We start from the raw sequence: 21,220 nt of genomic DNA, 5'->3' as shown, positions 1-21,220 counted from the left end.
TTGGTGAGGAGGGTGGGCACTCTGTGCATGTAAGATCGCGTTACAGGCGGTGCTTTTTCTAAACAGTCTACTATTTAGTTTGTTGTCGGAAATATAGATTTCCAAATCGAGGAATTCAACTTTTTCTGTGCTGGCTCTGATGGTGAAACTCATATCCCATGTGTTGTTGTTCAAATGTTTGTGGAAATCCATTAAAAGCTCTTGCGAGCCAGACCAGATTAAAAAACAGTCGTCTATGTATCTCCCCCAGAAAACTATGGAATCCACGAAGATTGCACCCTTCGTACCCCAGATGAGGTCTTTCTCGAGTGCGCCCATGAACAAATTCGCAAAGGAGGGCGAGAATTTAGAGCCCATGGCTACGCCTTTAATCTGTTTGTACCATGAATTGTTAAACATGAATACATTATTCTTCAGGATGAGTTCCATCATAATAGCCAGCATATTAGTGTGTTGCCACATGGTGGCAGGTCTATTGTGCAATGCTTTAGTGACTGTCTCTAGACCTAGTTCTGGTTGGATGCTGGTGTATAAAGCCACCACATCCAAGGTTGCTAGAATGTTGCCTGATTGCCACTGTAGATCGGAGAGTAGGCTCAAAATATGTTTTGTGTCTTGGATATAGGACGGAAGGTTACGAACAAGGGGTCCCAAAAACAGATCAACGTATTCTGCTAGTTTCTCAGTAGGTCCCCCTATACCGGATATGATGGGCCTCCCAGGAGGGAAGGGGAGATCTTTGTGTACTTTCGGTAGGGTGTACAAACAAGGAAACGTGGGTTTAAAGACTTTTAAATAAAGAAATTCGTCTTCATTGAGTAGACCCTCCTCTTTCCATGTGAGAAGGTACCTGTTAATCACTGTGGTAAGGGAAGCCATAGGGTTGTGGTCTAGTGGTTGATAGCACGTGTTGTCATTTAGTTGCCCTAGTATCTCATCTTGATAATCTTTCTTGTTCATAACCACAATGTTCCCCCCTTTATCCGCCTCTCTGATAATGATGTCTTGGTCTTTGGTGAGGGTATTGAGGGCGGCCCGTTCCCCCAGTGTTAAATTGTCTCTGTATCTGAAAGTATGATGGTTTCTTACTTTATCCATTTTGTCTATGTCTTCTAGAACTCTTTTATGAAAATTGTCTATGGAATTCCCTCCTGGCAAGGTGGGAATCCATTTGGATTTGGACTTAAGTCCGCTAGCAATACTGTAATCGGACTCGATATTGAGTTCTTCAAGTAATCTCTCCATGTCATAGGGAGTGTGTTCATCATCAGTTAAGGAGAGTAAAAGCTGAGTAGCTTGAATGTCATTAATTGTTAAAGTACAAGGGTCAAAATCAGTAGGAATGTTCTTAGATTGTTTATTCGACAGATTTCTATTAGAAAAATGCTTCTTAAGCTTCAAATTTCGCACAAACCTAAACAGATCAATTTTGAGTTTACAAATGTCAGTGTAAGCATATGGATTGAAATTTAAACCTTTACTTAGAAGGGAGATGGAGGTAGGAGACATCGGTTACATTTCCCTTCATCCTAGCAACTTTGTTTACTCGCTGGAGATCCATATTCCTTTACTAAGGAACTGAACTTGCACTAAGACGAACCCGGTCTCGAGCAGGGCCGGGACGGAATTATCACCGGCACTGCGGTGAGTTCCTTTCCTTAAACTGAATAATCACACACCGTGCTACTGTCACGTAGAACTCACACATTATTTGAACACACCCTTATGGTTTATTGTTCTTCTCTCTGTTTCCTTCCGTTTGTGGCATTACAGACCTATGGTCCCACACAGACCACCAACAGGTAGGACGTACACTACCAATCTTTTTGAATTATCTGACGGGACATCGACCACTTTTCCCGCTTCACAGTGTAGACACCATTTGTCTCATGATATTAATAGTTTTTAAGTACCCCATCACTTACCGTCTTCCCACGACTTTTGGTGAATGTACTTTTAGATATCACCTTTTTTCACAAACACCTATGAATTCACCGTCCATCCAGTCCTTCGTCTACACTAACAATCATATAAGCTCACAGTGACATGAGGGTTGGTGTCCAGTGCATTCACTACTGTGTTGTATGCATGATCACATTCTTTCACTCACACTTCACGACTGCACCGTTGATAATCACAACTGAGTGTGCAGCATTGCTGTTTGAACACTATGTACTCCATCCTGTAATTTTGTATCCTCCCCAGCCCTGAGGAGTCGCGGGAAAAGGTGTTTCCCTGCGACGAAACACGTGTCGGCTGGCATTGTATGAAGATTAAAAGAGGAGCCGAAACACTGGTGTCCCCATTTTTGACTGATGAAAACCGAACTTTCATGTCCATTGAGACATCTGAAATGCTATAACTCTTATTAGTGTGCAGTGGGTCCTGTTCTCATCACCGGCAGAAGCGCGCAAGAGACATTGAACAAGCCGACTCCACCGGAGCACAGTTCCTGGATGCAGTGAAGGGACTTGTTCCTCTGTGGGGCCCAATGGCAAACAGCCGCGCCATCCGACACCTGACCCAGGCAGTAGAAACGACCATGAACATCACGGCTGGCATCCTCACTAACAATACGGCCGAGCTTCAGGCAGTCCGCCTGGTGGCTCTTCAGAACCGCCTTGTTCTAGATGTGGTTCTAGCTGACCGTGGAGGAGCATGCCGCATCATCGGATCCAGCTGTTGCACCTACGTGCCAGATAACTCGCCCTCAGTCTACAAAGCAATCGAGCACCTCCACAGACTTTCCTCAGAGGTCCACCAGGAGCAAGAAGGATGGTCGCTTGGGAGCTGGTTTTGGGGTACTTTGAAGGACTGGGGATGGAGGTTGTTTACATTTATATTGATACCGGTCGTGGTACTGTGTGGGTGTTGCTTAGGTATTCAATGCTTGCCACCTTTGTGTTCACTCATTGCTAACTGCATGTGCCCTAAGACTCCGAATTTCGAAGCTGAACGTATGAAAGCTTTGTATGATATCGAAATACGTAATATAATGGGGATAGACATAAATTGACAAGCTGGCTAGATATGTTGAAAAGGGAGGACTGTTAAAATCTGGATTGTGGCGTAAACATTATCGGCGCCATCTTGTCCTTTTCAGATCCATACGTGCGCGTAAGCAGCAACCATTTTGATTGCCATGGCCTCTCTGCCCACTCCCGATAGCCAGCGTCTCTCTCTCTCCCCCTCACTCCCCAGCCTCGCAAGCATCCCCGACAGCCCCCGGTCTCTCCTGCTTGGGTCATAAACACACCTCCAGCGCGACCCTGTCTCCGAGCCACATCCCATGCTGAACCCCCCTCACTCTTTCATCTCATTCATAGAACAGGCCCTTTTGATAACCTCTTCCTCCCTGCCCGATTGTCCGGCCAGACCCCAGGCCATCAACTAGCTCAACAGATGCAGTTTATTGCCCCCTACAGTAGGATCTCGCCCCACATCAAAGGAGCGGGGATTAATCAATGCCTTCACACCCCTAGATCCGACCGATCGCCCACATTCCTGTTCCCAGCGGAATGTCCAGCTGCGCGATAGCCATCATGCTGAGATTTGGGTGGGGACCTCTACTGTAGATATGTGTGAGAACGGGCCTGAACCGGGGATTCCAAAGATGCCTTTGTGAACTTCAAAGCAATACCACGGATGTCATAAATGTAATAAAGCCATAAACCTGTGTATAAGAGGCCAGGCCTCAGAGATGCGGGTAGAGCACCTCGAGAAGATACTCCGTTGTCTGATTTGACGTGTTCTGCTGACGTCGGAATAAACTCCTGTTTCCTGCCTTCCAGTCTCCAGCGCCTGCCTCTTTATTTGGTAACCGTGAGTTGGGTGAGAGGCGGCTAACGCCGGGCAATCCTTGAAAAGGGGTAATCGACCTGATCTGCCTGACCCTTTTTCCTCACATGTCCAATACATCCCTATATAGAGAGGGTCCGAAACGCCGTCGGAACTTTGCGTTTTATCAAAGGTCTTTGTTGTACATGCGGTCTGCACACCGGAGTATGAACCTTGATCATTAGACAAAACAGTGCATTGTGATCAATAGGCCCCTGCGGAATTCGGCTACATAGCTCGAAGGAAAATAAAACATACAACAATGTTCTAACTACATAAAATAAACGTATGCATACATTTGTGTGCCACAAAAATGCATGAATAGTTTGGTAAACACATAAAAATGTTCAGCGAGTTAATGTATCGGCAGAAATCAGAGGTAACCCATAGGCAATACGATTGAATACCAGGTAAAACTGGTCTCTGTGAAACAAGTTCCATAAAGGTTCGCAATTTTAAGAAATGATACTTTCATCACCAAAAAGCTGCATGTGGACCATACCAAAAACTTAAAGTAGAATGTCTTTAGGCCAGCTCATAGCTTGCCACTGGCTGTCTTTCATGTCACTCTTATTCGCTTGCTTCTTATTCAATGATTTTGTCCCTCCCTTGGAGCACAGCTCATTAACTATACATTTGACTGGATGACTTGGCTCTTTCCACCGCTTAGGTTCAAGGTACTACTTTTTTCTTTTCATTTGAGCACACCATACAAGTGCATGAGTTTTCTCTCTCTCTTCCTCATTTGCCGTTCCCGCCTCCATCAACACCCCCAACGCTTTTCAAATTGCTCCCACTCCAAAGCTAGTCCATTGTTTCCCCAGCGGCTCTTCGTTTGATCATTTTTTCACTGTTTCAATAAATATGTAATTGTCTATTCATAGTTCAGTTTTTGTGATAATAATTTCTCAAAATATAAATGAAAGATCAAATACTAAAAAGGACACAAATCACAAAATACAGTAAGATGGCAATGCAATGACAACAGAGAGAGGGTATTTAGAACACCATTGCACAGAGTGGTGCTTGGTCACAAATACTGTAATCCAATATTCAATAATAAACACCAAAGAGTACCTGAAGGCAAAAAACACAAAAGCAGCACAGTGCAGTGGCTCACACGAAGTTCAGCAATCAGTAAACAATCGCAAACAATGCATTCTAAAATGGAAGACTGCCAATCCTCTCACCAAAATGTATATATTTGTTACAGATATGCAAATCTTACTGTTTGCAATACCAGTGACTGTAAACATTAAAAACAAACAAAACAAAAGCAAAACGGTGGCAAATGTATTTCAGGAATCCTGCAAAGGAAAACAAGTGTTTCAGAGTTTTTGAAAATAAGTAGAGCAACCAGGAAGCTATGCGTATCTCTAAGTTTAGGGTTAGGTGATGTCACTCCTTTTCAAAGGGGAACATCGTGTGACACGTTGACAACAGCGTCTTCAGGTCTAAGGATCCACACTTGGAGTGCACAGGTGGGGGTAGGGGTGGAAGTTGTATATGGACTTGGGTGATAACAGAAGCAGACCACAAGGGTAAGGTGTATATAGGCACAGGACATTAAAAGCATGCATAGTACTGCAGGTCAACTAGTTGCTGGGCCACCTTCTTTGACGAGAAGATTCAAAAGATTCTTCTCACCATACCTCCCCCCGATCAGGCCGACACGGAGCAGGATCCCACCTTCACCTCCACCCACCCCCCCCCCGTTGCTAGATCACCCCCAACCCTCCCTGGATGCCTTCGGACCCGTAACTACGGAAGAAGTAGGAGCAACGCTTGCCTCAATTAAAAGTGGCTCCCCCTTCGACCCCGCACCCCTCCGCCTCCTAAAAAAAGTGTCTAGCACCATCATCCCTCCCCTCACGGCTCTGATCAACTCCTCTTTCGCGGAGGGCATAGTCCCCCCCAGCTGGAAAGCGGCAGCTGTCAAAGGTCTACTAAAAAAACCCTCCCTAGACCCACAGGACCTCACCAACTACAGGCCCATATCCCTTCTTCCTGGAAACAGCAAGATCGCAGAGAAGTTGGTAAACAAACAACTATCGTCTTACCTAGAAAGCAACAACCTCTTAGCGGTCTCCCAGACAGGGTTCCGTCCAGGCCAGGGCACGGACATCGCCCTCCTGGCAGCAGTAGAGAAGGCCAGAAGCATTCTGGACACAGGAGGTTCAGTGGCAGTGATCCTCCTGGATCTCAGTGCGGCCTTCGATACTGTAGACCACCTAACCCTAATCCATCGTCTGGGAGAGATCGGACTAAAGGGTATGGCCCTGAAATGGCTAGAGTCCTTCTTATCAGGACGCACCTTTCAGGTACGGGAAAATGACAGTTGCTCTTCCACCTTCCCCCTCCGGTGTGGAGTGCCACAGGGCTCATCCCTGAGCCCCACGTTGTTTAACGTGTACATGGCCCCACTGGAGAAGAGGGTCAGCTCGTTCGGCGTGTCAATTATCAACTACGCCGATGACACTCAGCTGGTCGTAACCCTCTCACATCCCCACCACGCCCCATCGGATCTCCACGGCTGCCTCTCCGAAGTCCACCGATGGATGAACCTCTCCTCACTCAAACTGAATGGGTCCAAGACTGAGATCCTCCTGATGGGCCACAAGGGGCTCTCTTTACCATCTCACCTTTGGCCTAGTTGCCTAGGTGACCCTCCCACACCCAAGGAAGAGGTCAAGAGCCTGGGTGTGTGGATTGAGAGGGACATGAGCTTTAAAACCCAGGCTAAAAGAACGGCAGGGACATGTTTTGGGCTACTCAGAGCCTGCAGGAAGATCTTCCCCTTACTCCCTGAGACCGCAAGGAGGCTCCTCATTCAGGGTCTAATCTTGGCAAGATTAGATTACTGTAACGCCATATACCTAGGAGCCCCTGAAGCCACCCTGAACTCATTGCAAAAAGTTCAAAACGCCGCCGCCCGCCTACTCACGGGCACACCAGGAAGATCCTCCGCAAGGCCGGCTCTTAGATCTCTCCACTGGCTTCCAGTCAGAGAAAGGGTCGCCTTCAAGGCCCTGTGCCTGGCCCATAAAACCCTCAACAATAACGGCCCCCCCCTTCTCAAAGAACTCCTAGTCCCGTACAAAGCGAAAAGAGACCTCCGGTCCGATGCAGAAAATCTTATCGCAGTCCCGAGAGTCAGAAAAGCCAAGACCGGTGGCCGTCGCTTCTCGGTTCACACGGCTATACAGTGGAACCATCTGCCACGTAAACTCAGGTCAGAACCGAACTACCTCCAGTTTAGAAAAGCCCTAAAGACCCTCCTCTTCCCGCAGACATAATTTCATCAGACGGCTGAACCCCTTGGAGAACAGGTCAGCGCTGGGATGCTCCTCGAGTTACTACGCGCTCTACAAAACCTTTAAATAAATAAATAAATAAATAAATAAATAAATAAATAAATAAATCTGCAACCTCTGCAGAAAGGGAGATTATCATAAACTATCAGATCTAGTGTTGGCTTGCTGGTGATTAGTCACTACCTGGGTCAGTACAGTAGAAGTTCCCTGTGACAGTCTCCTCTGATCTCTGATGAGGGTTTGAGAGTAAACCTATGCATTGAGGTGTGTCTCTGGACTACTTTGTCTCTCTGGGGCCTTCCATGCAAACAAAGTCTGCAGCAGTTGAGGAAAATGGAGCTTCAGGAGGGACTTGGTCTGTTATTGAACAAGTGGAAATGGACAGCACTCAGATACGCATTCTGAAATCTCAAGCAAGAGGCTCTGCACAGGGCTGCAGTGGAAAATGTGTTGTGTAAGCTGAGGGGAGCTCCAGGCTTATATTCACAAGACCTGGCAGTTTGGCAGGCCAGTGTGCCACAGCCAAGCCACTCAGGTATAGTATATGTATTTATATTTCCTGGACAGGTACAAACAGTGCCCAGAGGTATATTACAAACCATCAGCATTTTTCACAGATCAAGAAGCAGGTTTGCAAGGCTACATCGAAGTACACTCAAGTCATCAAGAGCACAACTCCAGCGCACTGTATGCAGATAGCAACACAGTTATCTACATCGGAGGGCCAATGCATAATACAGTTATCTATATTTCCCCTCATACCGATGAAAGTTATGAAAGGTCAGCAGGTGATACTGCCACTTGTATTTACTAGTTCAGCTTAACTAACTATGGCACAGTAAGGGGAGTTTAACATGTAACTTCGGTGGATCTGTCGTCTCCTTCAGCAGGGTCAGTAGTTCACAACAGATATGCCTGGAGTGGAGTTTAGCCATCTTTGAGCCAAGAAGCTGATGGCATTAAGTCCCAGTATACCTCCAGCTGTTCCGACAAGGGGACAAAGTGAGGTCTTCAGATAAACACTTGTGGTTGTAGCGGATATACCAGTTGGTTCAGCTAAAGGTTTTCACTTTTTAAATTAATTGAGTATTTAGAGCTCACAGTGGTCTATTGAAATGAAGCAATAGGCAGTATCCAATGAGAGCTTTATAAAGCTGGCTTTGCTAAAACTCCATGAACACACTTCATGCAGGAAATTAAAGGTTTAAAGGGAGTTAAGAAGTAGGTTTACGAATTTAACATAGTGGTGCCTGGGCTGGGTCGAATATTCTGCTTCACCAGAGTTCTTTTGAAACCAGCCAATATAAATGTATCGGCATGCACAAAAGGCAAATGTCTAATGTGTTAGCTGGTCAATCTTTACCTGCCTCTGAGAAATAAAAATTAAACCAATGCACTAAATCTGTGGTTCTTAACCTGTGGTCCGGGGACCCCTGGAGGCCTGCAAAGCCTAATCAGGGGGTTTGCAACTGCTTAGAAAATTAAATAATATTAACAGATTAATAAAATGTATATAAATAAAGAATTAAAATGTAAAAATTAAAAATAAATGTTCTTTAAAAGTAAAGGAATTTAAAACTTGAGGCTCTATCTTTCCCATTACAATTATCATTTTGTTTTTTTTAAATTATATTTGTAAGGGAATTTAATAAAAATAGTTCACCATTTGTGCATTTGATTGATGAATGCTTATTTCTGCGTGTTTGTGGTTCAAATCATCAAAAATGCTTAGGCCAGTGTCCCGGGCTTCCAGTAATGGGGATCGCTGGATTCCAGTAATGATTCAGTCGGGGTCCCCGGGTTTCAATAATGATTAAGTGGCGGTCCACAGAAGTCAAAAGGTTAAGAACCCCTGCACTAAATGGTAATGGTTTTTTATTTTTCAGCTATTTATCTTTTTCCGCTGGTGCCAATAAAAAATAACTTTTCGAATTCTGGCAACTAGTCTTAGATACACACTTCAAAAGGAATACTGTATATAAGCACGCTTTAGTAACACTTGTATGTCTGGCGGCTTTGCCGTACATTTATTTCGAATGATGATACTTGTACCTCTGCCGTTACAACGGACAAATAACATTATAAGTATCAGAATGCAAAGGAATAACAGGCCTTAGTAAACTAGCCACATACAAAAATGGGAAAAAAGAATGTTCCATTTAGTATTTTGTAGTACTCTTCACTATGTTCAAGTGTTATGTGCGCTATGGCCTGCACATAATCATGGAAGGCATGGTAGTTTGTTCAATCGAGTTGCCACTACATTCTGGTGTCTGTACTTCTGCAACCATAAAGGCTTAATTAAAATTGAAAGAGAACGGCCTGAGGAAACAAAGAGAGATAATGAGAGCTAAGGAAAAAGAGAGAAGGAGAGAGCGCTAAGGAGAGCTGCTAGGGAGAGAGAAGGAGAGCTAATGAGAGAGAGACAGATGGCGCGCTAAGGAGAGCTAAGAGAAAGAGAAGAGAGCTTAGGAGAGAGAGAGAAAGAGAAAGAGAGGGAGAGAAAAAGAGAGAGAGAGAGAAGGCGAGCTAAGGAGAGCGGGAGAGAGAGAGAAAGAAAGAGAGAGAGAGGAAGAGAGCTAAGGAGAGAGAGAAGGAGAGCTAAGAAGAGAGACAGAGAGAGAGCGCTAAGGAGAGTGAGAGAGCAAGAGAGAGAAGGAGAGCTAAGGAGAGAGAGGGAGAGAGCGCTAAGGAGAGTGAAAGAGAGCGCTAAGGAGAGAGAGCGAGAGAGAGACAGAGAGAAGCAGAGCTGAGAAGTGAAAGAGTGACAGAGAGAGAGAGAGAGAGAGAGAGTCTCTCTTCTACTTGTTAGGGTTCTATGAAAGAAGTTTGTGCTTTGTCTTACATCGCTTTGCCTCCTATTACTGAATAAATCGAGCACAGTTGCTGGCTGCAACTTCTGTCACACCTGTACAGGAGTATACAAAAGGACTCCACACTCAATGCTCACTTAAATACAGGTCTCTTTGCTGAGGCCAAAAACAGATATCAGTATTGTACTATTAAAAGTGTATCAAACATGTTGTGATTCTGCTGGATTAAATAATTAAACGTCTCACAGAAAGGTTCTGGTACTGCTCCATTATATATCATCTCTACTGAATGGTCCAACAGTATAAGAGCATTTATATGCCACAAAGGCTGCTGGAACTGTCCCTCTTTAAAAAAAAAAATAATATTTGCATGCTTTCTATTTTGCAACATTCACAAAGTTGAAATGAAGTTTTGGGAAGTCGTGAGCTGGAGGGCTTACTACTACCCTTCTCTCCATACTTACAAAGTAAAATAGTATTCAGGCCCTATTTTTATTCTTCTCCACGCCCTTGTTGTAGAGACTACAAACAAGTGAAAGCATCACCAACAGATACACAAACTTAATGCTTGACACACAACAAATCTTTATAGTCATCCCACAAACGTTTTTCATTACAAATACCAAGATCTACTGGCTTTATCGACGCTAGTTGAGCAATGCCCCTTAGCATCCAAAGCAGTTAATTCATACATCACCTAAAATCGAGTTGGTGGACTTTTAAAAAAAAATAGAAAATAGTGCCCACTGGAAAAAAAACACAAGAACAAAGGAATATTCTGAGTGTTATGTGCAGCATATAACAACCTCGGATAAATCTTCAATTACCTTTGGGTGGCATAAAGTGTTATTTACCAAACAAAACAAGCATTGGCAAAGCCACTAGGTCTTGCCTGTGAAAGAATTTAGCCGACCTCTGGCTTTGCCAATGCTTATTACCAATGCAGAACAGCATTGATAAAAATGAAAATGAAACTGGCCATCCCCAATATGATGAAGGGTATGTGTACAGTAGTCACTATGCCTGCACGTTTTTTGCATCATGACACTCTGGAGGTTCATTTCTGTGGCAGGCCCCAGTGTGATGATGTGTAAGCGTACATGCATGCCCATGTACATTTATCTGTCATGAGTGGACATTTTAAGGTTTCGCCTTGTGAAATTTCTTGTATTTAATATACCTTAAAAGGGGGGTGTTATCAGTTTCCAGATGTCGAATTATTGTGTTTATTCACTTTTGTGTGAAACTTTTTACTTCTCCTGGCTGCAGGCATTTAATATACTTCTACTAAAGCGTTTACACTGTTTAAGACCCATTCACTGTCAAGATAAGATCTCTTCCCAAAGAAATGGCATACAGCTTCTAACAGTATGCTGGAATGCTTGTTTTTTTATTTCCTAGTTGTGTAAAGCAGATGCTTTAGCCTTAGACCGTTTGGGGCATTTCTTATTCTTGCTTCAGTACTTTTTTTTGCACTTTGTAGGCTTTATCGGATTGATTTTTTCGACGTAATCGATTTGGTCACTATGATCAAATTCTAAATGTTGTAATAAACATTGCATATTAAAAATAAAGTTATTATACAAGAGCTATGCTATAATTTACTACTAAACAGGTAGCCACAAGTGCAGTTACCTTGCAGACAACAGGGTCATGATTTCAATGGTGCAGCAGGTGCAGTGACACCAGGACCAAAAGCTGTAGACACCGACACTAAACACCTAAAATTGCTATATTTTACTACTAAACATGCAGTCACAAGTGCAGTTTCCTTGCAGACAATCGGGTATGATTTGAATGGTTTAGCAGGTGCAGTGGCACTGGGGCCAAAAGCTCTAGGGACCCCACTAAACCCCAATTATTGCTACATTTTACTACTAAACAAGACAGTCATAAGTGATGTTCTCTCTCCCTGAAACCTAATTTTTCTTTTGGACTTCCTCTCATAATCACAACTTTTTTCCTATTCACAATTTTTTTGTAATTAACTCTTCGAGTCACATTATTATCATTAAGACAATTCTCCCCTGCTATTGTATCTAAACTTGATTTTTGTATGGTTTCTGTTAACAGCCTTGAAAAAGTCGCTTGAAGCCACAAAACACGTGTCGGCTGTTCTGCTTTAATACCTACGTGTCAACAATTTGTCAAACCATTTTACTTATGATCAAGATTGTGATATATGGACTCTTCTACGCTTGAAAAATAAACTTTTTACTGCATGCCTTGCAGTATGAACTTATAGACGCGCAGTGCTCTGCTATTGGAATTGTGTTTATGTTTTATGCGTGGAATTTTATATTGCGCAGTGAGTGATATTGTGGGCGGCACGATATCAGCATTGAGCACGCTGCATTATACCTGAATTGCTGATAACTTTGCAAACGCAACAGAGGTGCTGACCGTGCTTCTATAAACCACTGCCACCTTCTTATTTACGCATACTTACTTATAGGGTCATTGAGCCACCATTCTTCATCCATTGGTCTGTTGCTATACCATTCACTCTTTGCTTCTGCCCATTACAGCATGGGGGCAATAGGTCAGCCTACTTAAGCTACTGGTTAAAGTCACTTTTAAAAACTAAATGTTGCTCTTTCACAAGGAGCACATCTGCACAGATGGTAGTTTCCTTCAGCTTCAGTGTTTTTGCTTTTCCTTTAGTGTTGTCTTTGTGCTTAGAGCCTGATGTGATCGAAGGACATTTTCCATGTAAACACAAGGCACATTCTAGCATTATCAGATCCCATCTCCTGCTAATGCTGTTGTAAATTCCTTTAGGACTGGTCTTGTTTATTTGACTAGGATTATTTTGCATCAGCTCACATGAACTCTGAATATAAGCTAACCATTGTGCTTTGTCAAGCTTGCCAACCCGGTCTTTCTTTCTTGCATTCTTACTTCTTTATCTTTCTTTCTTTTTGTCTCTTTTGCTTTCTTTTTGTTTTTCTTTCCTGTCTTTTTTCTCTTTTGCTTCCTCTTTCTTTTTTCCTCTTTTCCTGCTTGCTTCCTTTACTTTTTTCATTCTTTTTTCTTTTCATCCTTCTCTTTTCGTTCTTACTTTCTTTCCTTCCTTCTAGTCTTCTTTCTCTTTTGCTGTCTTTCTTTCTTGCCTTCTTTTGCTTACGGTCTTCTTTTCGTTTTTCTCTTTCCTTTCTTTCCTTCTTGACTTCTTTCTCTTTTGCCTTCATACATTCTTTTCTTCATTCCTTGCTTCTCCCCTCTCTCCAGTACTTCTTAATGTATTCCCTCTTTCTTGTCTTCATTCTTTCTTGCCTTCTTTGTCAAAGGCAGGGGGCTGGCAGCCAATGCCAGATAAACTGGCTTTTTAGTTAATTGTTAACCAAGTCGTTTTGATTGTAGTATAAATATGTTTACAACATACTTACTTATAGGGGTTTTCAGACCGACTTCATCCATAAATCTGTGACTGCGTCATTTACGTTTTTCTTTCACCCACTCCAGCATGCATTAATGGGTGATAAATCAGCCCAATTGGCTGACTTTACTATGACTTATGTCATGCTTCCCTTTCACAAGGAGCACCTCCATCCTGAAAGTAGTTGCCTTGAGTGTCAGGCAGTTCTATGGTATTGTCTGCTTTTTTGAGACGGAACATCATTTTTGCCTTTCCCACTTTTTTTTTATTTCTTGAAAAATAAAGTGGAACAAAAACCATGGCTAAACAAAAGAATTGCCATAAGGTTAGCGATCGACACAGACCTATTAACTTTGTCAATGCTTGTTTTAACTTCTACTTAATTGTTCCAAATGGTGGTCACACATCTTGGATCAGTAAAATAAAAAAATACAAAGTGTGCAAAAGGGCATTATCGAGAAAGCAGTTGCCAGGTAAACTGCAGCTGCTTGGCCCAAAGATAAAATAAAATGAGAAAAAAAATATGGCGTGGTAGGAGAACAACAGAAAAGCGGTTGGATAAGGAAGCAAATGAACAACCACTAGCAGTAAGGAGCAGTGGGCAGAAATAAATGAGGGATGAAAGGAGGAGCTGAGTGGGCACATGGAGAGGGTAGGGCGACAGAAGAATGAGTGGTCTCTACAGCGATTTTGGGGCATTTGGACACTTGCCTGCACACTGCCTGGTCACAGGGGGAGACGCTGGGCTGGTTCCCTGGGCTGCACGCCCGTCGCTCGACCACCACGCGGCAGGGGAACTACAGCCCCCAGCATCCTCGGCGGTGACACGCCCAACACCACGCACGGCGCTTAAAGAGCGGAAGTCCCTCCCGCCTCGCGGGACGCGCGCGGGCGACGCCGGGCGGAGCCCGGGCAGAGGGCGGGCCGTCTGTGGCCGTCTAGGGACGACGAGGGACGGGACGGTCACCCCCCTAAAGTCTCCAACTTTAAGATGGGTAAGCGCAAACTCCAAACGTCACTTACTGGTGGGGCTGGCAAATCGAAGGTCCACCGTAAAGCGCTGGGCTCATCTAGCATTATGTCCTATCTTACATCTGCTGTGGGGAAATTGAACCAGGAGATTGCAGCAACAGAACGTGAACTGGGGCTAGACATACCTCTACTGGATAACCCGGTGCCCCCACTGTCTGGGAGACAAGCTATACCTTTAGAGCCCACTGTCCAGATCATCACCACCAAGGATCTGACATTACTACCCCAATGTTCTGCAATGGCCCCTGATGAACTTAACTCGCTGGGCACTGCTGATTTCCCAAGTTGTGCACAAGACCCTGTAACTACAGTTACTAAGCGTAGCAAAAAGCGCGTAAAGAGATCAAATAGGTTCTTTACGCAGCCAGCTCCTAGATTACGCTATGCGCCTAGGAGACTTGAAAAAGGCATTAGAGACTTGATTGAAAAAGTGTTCTCAGACAAAATTGAAAGTACCCTTGTACAAATAGCTAATGACATTGTAGAGACATTGAAAGACTGTGTCTCGGAAATAGTGGGGAAATGTGATAGATTAAGCACGCTAGTATGTCATAAAGTACCTGATTGTGCAACATTGCCTCTTCCGGCCACGCTTGCCCCTATTGTTCAATGTGACCCTTCTATGGATGGGATTGAGTCAGCCACCCTGCCTGTCCCAATCTCCCCCCCAATTCCCCCTAAAGTAGTAAATCCAAAAACTACTACCAATTTGCCCGGGCATACTAATCCTTCACCGTCGATCATTGTGGGGGATAAGGTTAACACTGTAGTCGGGCAAACCAATGTATATTCAAGTGAACATTTACAGGGAATAAGGAGACCGCGGGGGAAGCCCCGTACTAATCTACCACCCGAGGCAACCCCCTTTGTTGCCGTCCTTGTAAATGTTCCACACTTGAACCCGGGGGAGGTGGAGTCTCAGCATACCCTATTAGCAAATATAAAAGCATGGTGTGATGAAAATTGCTAAGGGCCAAGGGATATATTCACCCATATCACCATGGGGAGACGAGTTGACTGGCTGGGGTACACGTTAAAAAATCTTCCTGGTGATTGCATTATTGTTAATTTTAACAGACCCCTTGAGGCTGCCCGCTTATTTTGGGATGCAACAGATATAAAGGTTGGAAGAATACGAGCTGTCCCGCTTGGTTATTTTTATCCACGCCCTATCGTCCCCAATTTACCATCAGGAAACGAGAAGCAACAAGGAGCTACTAGAGGGGACATTGGTCTGTCAGCTTGGGCATTGCAAACACCAAATCTTACGTTTAATCATATTGTACCCACCAGACCCATTGATAGGCCTAGTCTGGAATTAACAAATAGATTTACTGTTTTGTCTCACTTAGAGGCAAATGATTGACTCCCTGGGGATGTTGTTGACTTAGAACAGACTCATTGTATCACCACCAGTGCTAGGGAAAATAGGGAGACTGTTAAAATGGCAAGCTGGAATATTGCAGGTCTCCGTTCGAAAAGAGACGATGCAATATGGTTGGAACAATTAAAGGGCTATGAGGTAGTAGCACTTCAAGAAACCTGGGATAGGGAATGTAATTTTTGGTTGGATGGATATTCCTCTTATTTTAAAGCTGCCCAGGGTTCCAGTTCGGGGAGAGATCGAGGCGGGCTCATGATTCTGATCTCTGTTAAACATAGGGGAGTCGTGCAACTTGTAAGCACAACATCCCATAACATTCTGGCCTGCGAAATAGCTTTACCTAACAAAGTTAAAATCCTTTATGTCAATTTCTATAATGCCCCTCATGGTACGCACTGTAATGCAAATATTTGCGACTTAGCAAAATTTTTAACCACTTATAAGGAGAGTCAAACTACTTTTTTTCATCTGATTTTGTTTGGTGATTTTAATATACATTTGTGTCAGCTAAACTGTCAATATGGGGTGTATGCAGATATGGACTACCTCCCTCACCCTCACTTTGAACATTCTATTAAGGGGGCTGCACTAGAAGAATTATTGGCAGATGCCGATCTATCTGAACCAGAGTTCATCGACATCAATGACCGGGTAGCCACATTTAGTGCAAGGGATGCAAATACCACCATAGGACTATATATTCATATCAACAGGTTTGCTACAGAATGTAATTTTTTATAATGCTGTGCAAACAACTTTTAGTGACCACAACCTAGTGGTTTTGGAATTATGTGACAAAAACTTAGCAATACTATCCGTAAATACAAGGACTGCTCCGCGTATGGAGTTAGTTGCTAAAGATCAGGGGAGACGGGTCAAGTGGAGTAATATTATCCCTGAAGACTTTTTCTCTAAACTTACCGAGGAGGTGGGAGATGATATTAACACCTGTATGGACCCGCTTAGGTTCGGGGGTGATATTATTACTTCCTTTGAAACAATCTGCCAGCGAGTAGCGTCGAATTTAACGTCTAAGACGAAACTCAAGGAACAAAAGCTGCATAGGTGGTTCAATAAAAAATGCTCTAAGGCTCACAAAGATCTATTGGCAGAATTAAAAAGGTCTCCCCGGGATAAACAAGTAGTGGCCAGATTACGGAAAGACTATAAAATCATAGTAGAATCCCGTAAGAAGGAGATCAAGGAAAATGCTTGGGTCTCGCTTTATGATAGGGCCACTCTGAGGGATAGCACCAAATTTTGGGAAATTGTTAATACACCACTGTTCAGCGACAAGGATAACTCCCCTCTGGAACTGAATATATCGGAAAAGGAATGGCTGAACCACTTTGAAAAGATTTATGGTAGTAACATCCATATAGAACCGTTTGTACCAGCAGCAAGTGAGCCACTAGTGTTACCTTTGAGATTCACCATTAAAGAAGTCCAAAAGGCTATAGAGGACACAACTGCGCACAAAGCCCCGGGCCCTGATGGGGTACCAGCAGACATGTACAAATCCAACTCTACTACATGGTCAATTGTTCTCGCTAATATCTTTAATATAGCAAGTATCAACAAAAGTAGATTGCCTAAAACCTGGTCACGGTCTATAATAGTCCCAATTTTTAAGAAGGGCCAGAGAGGGGACGCAAGATGTTATAGACCGATATCATTGTTGGATTCGTCCTTTAAAATACTAGGGAAGGTGATCCTAGCTAAAATCTCTACATGGGCAGCCAACAATGACATTTTGTGCGATGCACAGTATGGTTTTAGACCAGGCAGAGGCACTGAAGATCAGTGCCTCAATTTACATCTAATAATCAGCAAATACACCGTGGCCCAACAGGGATCAATCTACTTGGCATTTATGGACTTGTCCACAGCTTTTGACCTAGTCAATAGGTCAAAGCTGTGGACCATGCTGCTGGATATGGGGTTGGACCAGGCTTTGGTGCACTTCCTGGCCGATCTGCATAGAGATTTGACTGCGGCCATACGCATGTCGCAGGACGGAAAGTGCACGGCCGATTTTAAGTCCGGTAGGGGAGTACGCCAGGGCTGTATTCTGGCCCCAATGTTATTTTCATTATATATTAATTCTTTGGGTGCTAATTTGACTGCAACAACTGCTGATGTACCGTGCATGGGGGGTACCCCATTGCCAGTCCTACTGTATGCCGATGATACAGTATTACTGGCAAGGACACCCATAGGCTTACAACGTCTTTTAAACTCCTTTGGGAATTTTATGCGAAATCTAGACCTTGTGATTAACGTAGATAAATCGCATGTGATGTTTGTTGGAAAAGGCAGAAACAAGATTAAGACCCTCTCTTGTAATGATTCAGTAATATCAAAAGTAAAAATCTTTACATACCTTGGGGTAGTGTTTGATGACCTGGGTAGCTGGGTTCCCCAAGTTACCAATAAAAGAGTGGCAGTAAAAAGATCATCGGCCGCTATCCTAGGCTTTGCGAAAAGACTGGGGGGGAAACCCCCTGAGGCAATTTTGGCGTTATATAGAGCCAAAACAATGGCCATAGCCAGGTATGGGGCATCAATCTGGGGCTATAAAGATTTAACTGTGTTACAGAGAGAGGAAAATAAATTTTTTCCGATCCCTCCTGGGCCTCCCCCAATCCACATCATCTTTTGCGGTTCATTCTGAGCTGGGAATGGGATATATCATGGACATCCTAAATATGGCACCGCTTTTATTATGGATTAGAACCTGGCTTAATGCCAAACTTACACTGAATCATAAGATTCTTATTGATTGTCTGGGGCGGGACAAAGTGGCTGATATCAAATGGCTGGCTTATATTAAAAAAATTTCAGCACTTTTAGGTCGACCCGAACTATACTCAGACCCGGAAAATTTAAATAAAGAAGACATCAACTGGGTTAAACTGAATTTTATCAAGATCAGAGAAATGGAAAGAGAGTCGACTGAAATCGCTAAACCCACAGTAAGGTCACATTTCATGTTGATCACTTCAATATCAGTGCAACCATATTTGACTATTGTCACACGCCCATATCATCGCTGGTTGCTAACCAAATTTAGATTTAATCAGGCACACTTTTTGCTGGGTGTTTATGAGAAATGGTGTGCCCCAATGGATAATGTGCCATGTGAATGTGACAATTTCTCTGATCAGGACTTGATACATTTTACATTCTTTTGCCCCTTCTTTTCGGAAGGTAGGGCAAAATATATCAAGCCCCTCTTAAGAGAAAGGGGCTTTTTACAGTTAAAACCTGCGTTGTTGTTTCTTCAATTAATGGAAAATCATCAGGTCATGTTCTGTGTAGCGAATTTTTTAATTGCATCAATTCGCGCTAGGCGAAAGAGACTACAGACGAGTATAGTTGATTGTTTACCTTGTGTCTGATATTATTATAAAATTTCCAGGTTCTGATTCATCTTATATAAGTCCTATAATGAATTGTGAAATATTGTTGATCTTTGGTGTAACTCCTGTGTGCTACATAACCCCTATGTATTGCTAATGAATTTTAATTGTACAGTTATTAACAGCTCTGTTTGATGTTTTTATGTATTTGCACGGTATACTTTTATGACTTTTATGATTTTTATTTAATCGAATAAAGTATGTTTTGACTTGAGTGGAGAATCTATAAAAGGAATGCATGCAACAAGAAAAAGTCGTTCTGAATGTAAGCAGTGGAGATTACAAATCATCCAGTCAAATGGTAAAGAAGGTATGCGTCACGGGAGGGAAAAACATAAAAGGAAGGAAACCATTGAAAACAAAGTAAACAGAAGAGACTGACAAGAAAGTCAACCATTAATAAGGAATGGACTGACAAACTAAAGCCCACTCAATTTATATTAGTCTCATAAGTCTTGACAAAAAATCTGCTAAAGCTGTCTGTAAACAATACCTAAAAAGTGGATTTGATGAGGTTGAATTTAGGAGGGGCAACACTTGGACTAAGATTTAATTTTTCCACGGGTGCGATCGCTTAGTTTCATCTACCTGTATGAATATTTTGAAGGGTTGTTATAGAAACAAATGTTGTCACTTAAAAATTGGACTCCAGCTCAGACCTTGTCAATAAGAATTACTTGGTCTGAGCCGGGGTCTCATTTTTTAGTGACAACATTTCAGTTTCCAAAACAACCCTTCAAAATATTCATACAGTAACTGTAGTGCAATGGGCTCTAGAGGAAGTTCACGGCCGGTCAGCATTTTTAAGGCAGAACACCCGCCCCCTCTCTACAGTTTTGACAGTTTCAGAAAGGCTGTAATTCGCGCTCTGCGTATAACTGCGAAGAAATTGTAAGTGCACAAACAACTAACAAGTAAATGCGTATCACCTTCTGTATTTACTTTACGAATGTGTCGGAATATGCAAAAAAAAAAACTATTTTGGGCATTATTATACTGAAGGCGCGGTAAGATCATTTAGAGTCAGTCTTGACAGAAAGGAGGGATGTCGCAGTCCAGCAGCCTGCAGGAGTAAAACACCAGAGGCGTATCTGCCTTTGGACCCTATACGTATCTCCGCATCAAAAGAAAGAGACCAGCAGTTACTCCTGCGGCTCGTTGGCCAGGCTGGTGTTAACTCGGCTCCCTCGCCCTAGAGCTCTGCTCGCTCCAGTGCAGGTGAAGTAAAAGCTTAACATGGGGAGATCCTGTACGTTACAGAGCAGTCAGGGTAGATACAGGGTGTACAGTGGATTAGCTAGTCTGCACCCGACCGATGCAAGATCAATTAAACTCACGCCGTACCTTGTTGTCGAGGCTCAGCTCACCCCTGGGCCGGCGCTGCACACTTAGCAGAATTTCGTTGCCATCGTCCAAAAATCGGTCCATCTCCACGCGTGTGGCTAGCGCCTCCATAGCCTCCTCCTCGCTGCCCGAGAGGCCGAAGTAGTTACGAGCGGTGCTTAGAATGAAGCGCTTTCTGGGGTCCTCCATGCTGCCCGGCATCTTTTTTCTGCTCCAGCATCAGCACACGGGCACAGGCCACAGGAACCGATCACACTGTAGGCCAGACGCGAACTGAGTGCCCAGCCGCTGTCATGGAAACGCGTCACTACAACTAGAGCCGCCATAACAGGATTACCAAATGCAATTGGAATGAAGAGCGGCCATATTAGGTGTGGGGCAAATCTGGCGATTTAACAAGACTTTGACCACACACAAAAAAATGTGTGTACGGTAGAGACGGTTTTAGTTCCTCCCTTTCTTTCTCGATGTTACAGTGGCAAGTATAAATTGGCAACCTCACGGTATTGAAACTAAGAGCGGCGTCTTTTCCTGCGGGCCACAAAAACAATGTCAGCATTCCTATTTTTTTTTTTTTTTGCATTAAACAGCCCTGCGTTACAGGACGTGGTTTGTCGGCTAGAATGATGCCGACTTTGGTCCTAGAAACCAAGGTTCGATCCTCGGGGTGGCGTCCACATCCTGTGATTCTGGGC

General features: G+C 43.5%; 1 protein-coding gene across 2 annotated transcripts in view; it reads right to left on the bottom strand.

The window, feature by feature from the left end:
* DYNC2H1 (dynein cytoplasmic 2 heavy chain 1) overlaps positions 1–20,800 on the bottom strand; it is a 1,763,151-nt gene extending 1,742,351 nt beyond the window's left edge. For both annotated transcript variants that reach the window (XM_078657019.1, XM_078657020.1), the window contains exon 1: positions 20,526–20,800. In XM_078657019.1, coding sequence (XP_078513145.1) covers positions 20,526–20,726 — 201 coding nt within the window. In that variant the 5' untranslated portion in view covers positions 20,727–20,800. The remainder of the gene's footprint in view (positions 1–20,525) is intronic.
* Between the last annotated feature and the right edge of the window lie 420 nt (positions 20,801–21,220).

The sequence above is a fragment of the Lissotriton helveticus genome, chromosome 8 (assembly GCF_964261635.1).
Source record: "Lissotriton helveticus chromosome 8, aLisHel1.1, whole genome shotgun sequence".
Classification (NCBI taxonomy): Eukaryota; Metazoa; Chordata; class Amphibia; order Caudata; family Salamandridae; genus Lissotriton; species Lissotriton helveticus.
The sequence above is the reverse complement of the archived record's forward strand: the minus strand, read 5'-3'. Positions and strand labels throughout refer to the sequence as shown.